This window comes from Octopus bimaculoides, chromosome 8 (assembly GCF_001194135.2).
Source record: "Octopus bimaculoides isolate UCB-OBI-ISO-001 chromosome 8, ASM119413v2, whole genome shotgun sequence".
In the NCBI taxonomy this organism is placed as follows: Eukaryota; Metazoa; Mollusca; class Cephalopoda; order Octopoda; family Octopodidae; genus Octopus; species Octopus bimaculoides.
This window is the reverse complement of record NC_068988.1, coordinates 58,984,918-58,991,378: the sequence shown is the minus strand read 5'-3', so window position 1 is coordinate 58,991,378 and position 6,461 is coordinate 58,984,918. Positions and strand designations below refer to the sequence as shown.

Below are 6,461 nucleotides of genomic sequence, written 5' to 3'. Positions count from 1 at the left end.
TATATATTATATATATATATATATATATATACATATTTCATATTTTGATAAATAAGCTGATTGACATTTATATGGGTGCACAAAGTCTGTAAACAAGTTCTAACCCAATCAGCATGCAGTTTCTATAAACCTGAGGTTTTGATGGAAAGTGGTGATTACGAATGCAAGAAAACCCTAGCTTTAAATTATCAATATCCCAGCATTATCTTAATTACCTTAGAAAATACACGGAATATCGTAATTTTAGGAATTGTATAACTTAAATCCACCTAGTACTGGTTTGAATTACACGATGCCTTGGCCAACCAGTCGGCCATGAACTGCTATCAGAAAATGAGGTTTGTACGGTGACAAATATTATGAAGAGTCAGGAGGCAGCAGGTATTTGTGGAATCCATGACGAGTTTAAAAAAATGTTGGTCTGCTGTAGCCTTGGACATGCAGCAGGTCATATGTTCAATCTGGAGCAACGGCATCATACTGCCGCATTGGAAATGGAATAATTATAACACACATGAAACTTAAATATGATTATCACGATTGCAACAATTATATGTCTGTTACACTTCTCTCAGTACCTGGTAAGCTCTTTATCAGGGTCATCCTGAACTGAGTAGGAAATCATCTGCTTGTGTCTCAGCGGTGGGAGCAAAGTTCAAGCCAGGAGGATCAACTGCTTATAGTATCCTTATTTCTCCTGTACTCATTTAACGCAAACGTAGCTATACAGCAAGAGCTGCTGGCAGCTTATGTGGACCTCTGCAAGGCGTGTGACTTGTTGCACAGCGATATGCTTGCGAGGACTGTGGAGCAGTGAGATATATCTCCTGAACTACCTGGGCTGATGATGGAGTTGTAACTGTCAGTGTAAGTGATGATCGCCTTAAATAGTGAATGCAGTACAGGTTGGGATCACAACATCTAGCTTTTAACCTGTTAGAACTGAGGTGTGTCAGGTTTCCCAATCTGTTCAATGTCTGTATGGACTGGATACTTGGCCGAAAGGCGATTCGATCGAGTTCTGGTGCACTCCTTGCTGAAAGCAGGATGACAGATCTTATTTTGTTGATGAAACAGTTATTCTTGCCAAGTCTCTAGATATCTAAAAAAGTGTTCTCTTTTCATTGAGAAAGGAAACAGAATCACTTGACCTTAAAATTCTTTGGGTCAAGACAAATATCCAGTCCTTTGTTGGCTTCTTGGAGGACTTTATGCTATTTGTATTTGTTGCGGGAGAAAATGTCAAATTGTTTACAGGTTCACAAATCTCGTCTGAGAGATTCATAGTCCTAAAAAGATTTGGACAAGCTTGGGCAGTTGTGGATTCATTGAACAAGGGTGTTCGGTGCTGCCCATACCTGTGCAGGAGAACAAAGTATCGTGTCTCTGGGTCTCTGATCCTCCCCTGTTTGCTTAACAGTTGTGAGATTTGGGCAGTCGTAAGGGCCCTAAGAGCCGCTTACCCTCCTTTGGTTCTAGAACGCTTCGCAGGTTTATGGGTGAACTTTTCTTCGGGAAGACCACTTCCGATTCTTTCGTAACATCTCTTGATTTTTCCGAGTGAGGTCCTTTTCTTCACCGAAGATTCAGCCACATTGACGGCTCCTGTTGAGCGACCACATGTCACATAATCACCGCAGATGAGGAGGTTTCACGCAGTGATCTAGACTGATTTTCTGGACGATTCGCTCGGGAAGACTCGGGAAAAAATCAAAAGATGGTGAATGCAGCAACGCGCTACAATGGCGCTTACCCACACACCTCACCTACCTTGCTATGCCTGTAATATTGTTATTATATATTCTTATGTGAAAGCAAAAGCGTATGTTTATTTATCACTAAAAGATTTTTGTTATTCAAGCCCATCATATGTTAGTCGGTATATTCTAGAGGCTCCTGAATTAGTTTTTGTGTCCGTCATGACACGGAGTTTATTTCGCATCCTTAATCTTCTTACAGTTATTTCTGGATCGAATATTTGATGATATACTGAAGAAAAGTGATAAATCAGTGGAAAAGTTTACTTTCACGATATCTGACCAAAAATGTTTCCGCGATTTAAACGATCTTATTACTGGAACCAATATTCAGTAAGTTATTATATAATCATTGTTCCTTTTTAATTTCATTGCAAAACAGTTTAAAGTTTTAATTCCATAGTTTATGCCATTTCCCACTTTGTCACAGGAAAAAAATATCTTATATAACCGAAATAAGTGTACTTCACAAAATATGAATATAGGAATGATATATCACGCGAAATACCATTCATAAAATAGCTGATATTGTTCATAATTTGCTTTTAATCAATTCCATGTATGATAAAGTTGTGTATTCTTGTAGTCTAAGTTATCTATTTTATAATGAATTTTTTACAGGTACCACATCAATAGCGTCAGTCGGTACTGATACAAATGTTACCCATGTTGATGTATACCATCATCGGGAAACAATTGAGTGTAGTCCCTATACACTATTGCTTATATCAGAAAGAAATTGCTCTGATGTCAGCGCTACGTAGAGTATAATGTACGGATGGAATTAATTCTAAACATAAGATGTGACTGATTCTCTGTGTTGCAAGAATTACAGCAAGGTTTTATAAACTATATTCAGGGTTCTTGCATCTTAAACTATTGCCTCTTATCTTCCTCTTGTTTCAGTTATGTGACTCCGGCCATTGAATCAACTCCAGTACATATTTAATTCTTTTTTTTTAAGCATGTTACTTACCCTATCGGTTACTTACCCTATCGGTTATGTTTACCGGGCGGCTGGGTTACAGGGATGTAGGAAAACCAACACCTGTTGTCAAACGGTGGTAGGGGACGGACGAACACTGACACAAACACATACACTCACGGGCGCATACAAGATCACATACGACGGGCTTCTTTCTGATCTTGAGTTATGCAGATATGCATTCGTTGGTTCATATTATAAATTTAACACCATCGCCTACGCACACACGTACACACACATGCGCAGGCATATATAAAAACACGCAGACTCAAAAACACATTTATGTACATTCATACATCGTGCCTCTGTTCTCTCTCGCATCACCCGCCCCGCTGTTGCCCGTCTGCAAGACCCCTGACCTAGCAATCCTCCATCTTGCCTCTCCAATGCATCATTCTCCGAGCCTTCTGGCGACTCCAGTCCGACCGTTTCACGTCGCACATCTTCCCCAACCTACCACTTCCCTCGTTCAAACGAGCCCACAACCTACGTGACCTCCTGGTCCGTAGTTTCTTCCCTAACCCCACCTCCCCACCTGGCTGGTTCTTCTGCTCCCGCTCACGCTCTTGTACTTACCCCGACCTCTCCAACACCACCATCTGCAGAGGCACCCACCATCGTCCCTCTCATAACAATGACTCCTTTACCTGCATTCTTAACAACGCCATTTACTGCATCACCTGTTCTTTTTGCCCTTCTCCGTACATCGGTCAATCGGGATGCCGTTTGATTGACCGGTTCGCGGAGCACCTCCGAAACATTACACTCGGCAATGGCATTCCGGTCTCACGCCATTTCCACTCTGCCGGCCATGAACTACAACACCTGTCTGTGTTGAGACTGTTTTTGCGCAGGTACCATCCGGACTTCCGTCTTGGCCGTGAACAAGTATTTGATCTTCTCTATTCGCTCCTTTGGGCCACATGGGCTCAAATCTCCTCCTCTCCTCTCTTCATCTGACACCTACTTCCTCTCTTCACCCCTACCCACCTTCTTTCTTCATTGATAAAAGCGCTTGCCTCAACACACCCCACACAACCTCACCACACCACACTATCCCAAATCACTCCACACACACTAGCACCGACCACATCTCAGCATCCACACCACACACCATCATCCGCAAACCCAGACACCATCTTCCACACACCCATACACAATCTTCAATAGCACCCCCCATACACCACTATAAGAGTAGTCACACGGTACAGACGCACACACACACACACACACACACACACACACACAATTACACATTCTCACATACACACACTGACGCACGCGCATCTCCGTTTTGGGGTCACCAATAACTTCTTTGAACCTCTTCTTTCAAAATTTTTTCTCATCAGTCGCTATGCTTGACCATATTTTTTTTTCTCTCTCTGTTTATTTTCTCTTATTCCTTTCCGTTGAAGAGCATAGGCTCGAAACGTAAAAGACATTTTTTCACTTATCCGAGCGTCAAACAACTGCACCTGCTTGTTATTCATACTTCTGTCTTCATCTTTTGTTTTTCTATAAATTTCAACTCTCTCACTCTATATATATATATAATCAAAATAAGCAATAAGATATCAAGAGGAGATGCAGTACGACCGTTTCAACCGGCTCCATTTAATTGATCAATGCAATCATAATATCAATTTAAATGCAGGGCTATCCTCATGCTTAAATAAATAGAATTTTTAATCAGTTGGACATATTAATATAATTTTTACTCAAATTCTATAATAGAGCAAGAAGAGGGAAAAGGTGGATGTTGCTACTAATGTAGCACAGAGTATACTACATTTGTAAGAACTGTATGAAGTTTGTTAGAGTCATAGCATTTAAAGGATTGCGGTTCATGTTTAATTTATTAGTCTTTTTTATCAACTACCAAATCTAAGGCTAGAGGACAGTGTCTATTTAGAATGGACAGACGGAGTGAGTTGACAGTTTATATTTGGGTATGGTCATAAATATTGTCAAGATTTTAGGAAATGTATAAATAGTTGTCTATAAAGGAGGCTGGGTAGAGGAAGACCCTAAATCAAGATGTTAATTACCAGTTAACGGGGCAAAACTCTAATAAAACCTATGAAGTTAATACCGCGGAAATTATTATGGGGTACAATGGATGATTGTATATAAACCATATTGTTATGTTGTATGAAGATAAAATTTAAGATTACTAAAAATAATATTATAAGCAGAATAGATAAGCTGTGTATATATAACAATTTTCAACATTAGAAAGGGACGATTACATAGAATTAGTTTAATATTCATTCCTGTACTTAATTATTTACTTATAAGGTGGTTTTTATAAAGATTGCGCTGGGCATTTACTTATGTAATACTGGGGTGATAAATCATACTATCTTTATATTAATTATAAGCTAAGAATCATAAAAGAAAAAAAAGTCGGGAAAATAAATTGTGCACAGATACATACACATATTTAACTATGTGCACACATGCAAATATACACAAATATTTGTACTTTATTATGGGTATGTTATAATCAATTCTTCTAGACTTAAGTAACTAGAAAGTTTATATTTCTCTTTAAGAATATTAGTAACTTATAAGAGACAAGAGGTTAATAGGTAAATGTATCAAAATAAGAAAACACAATAATAAGAAATTATAGAGAATAGTAAGAAAAATTTTCCACGTAAGACAGTTAGAATCTCATACTCTACTCTTCCCAAATGGGTACCATCATAGCAAAGTTAAATAGAAAGAATTTTAAATTCGCAGGAGTTAGTAATAATAATAACGTTAATATCAACATTAACTGAAACCCCTACAATGTGAAAAATAATATTAATGTTGACGTAGAATATAGAAACAGAGGTAATAATGCTTCTAATATATACAGTATGGACTGTAACTCTGAGGTCCATACTAGCACAGGGACTACTAATACGCTTGATGATGCTGGGGTGAATATGAATGATACTAGAATTGAAGGATGAAGAGATAATACCAGATATGAAAATAACACATACAGGATTAATATTAATAGTAATATTAATAATAATAATGGTATGACTATCAATAATATTAATAATAATAATTCTCCTAGTTGCAATTGTAGGGTTAAATCCCACTATCCGTTATTAGGCCGATGTCTAACTCAAAACGTAATATGGATGTGTACAATCACAACTGTAGCTGGTAACTTTGTATATATAGGTAGTTCAATAAATATGAATTAAGATGTATTAATAACCGTTTTCCATATTTTAGGTTCAAACATAAGACAAATTGTACGTCCTTATCTAGCAAGATTTGGGAACTGAAGGAAAGCGGAATCGAATTTATCCTTAAATGGAATATTGCAAGGCTAGCACAGCCTTATAGAGATAATCGATACAGGTGCGAGTTGTACTCTATGGAAACTTATGAAATTTCTAAGTATAGCAACAAAGCAACCTGGTTAATAATTGATTAGACCTAATGGTATCATGCGTACACAGGGTCACCCGTACATTTAAATATTTTCGAAATTCCCGTTTATAGATGTTGCACTTGAACCTGGATAAAGGAAATTAATTTCAGAGTCGTATATAATGTGACCTTACCCACTAGTATTATATATAAGTTATATATTTTTTCTTACTATTCTCTTTAATTTCTTATGTTTTCTTAATTTGATGCCTTTACCTATTAACATCTTATCCCTTATATGTCATCCAAGTATATTGCTCAGAAATTATGAGGATATATAT

The 6,461-nt window shown here is 37.6% G+C and overlaps 1 protein-coding gene across 1 annotated transcript in view; it reads left to right on the top strand.

Annotated features, from left to right (window-relative positions):
• LOC106870929 (membrane metallo-endopeptidase-like 1) overlaps positions 1 to 6,461 on the top strand; it is a 68,988-nt gene that overhangs the window by 23,185 nt on the left and 39,342 nt on the right. Inside the window, exon 8 of the mRNA XM_014917171.2 lies at positions 1,960 to 2,090. Coding sequence (XP_014772657.1) covers positions 1,960 to 2,090 — 131 coding nt within the window. The remainder of the gene's footprint in view (positions 1 to 1,959; positions 2,091 to 6,461) is intronic.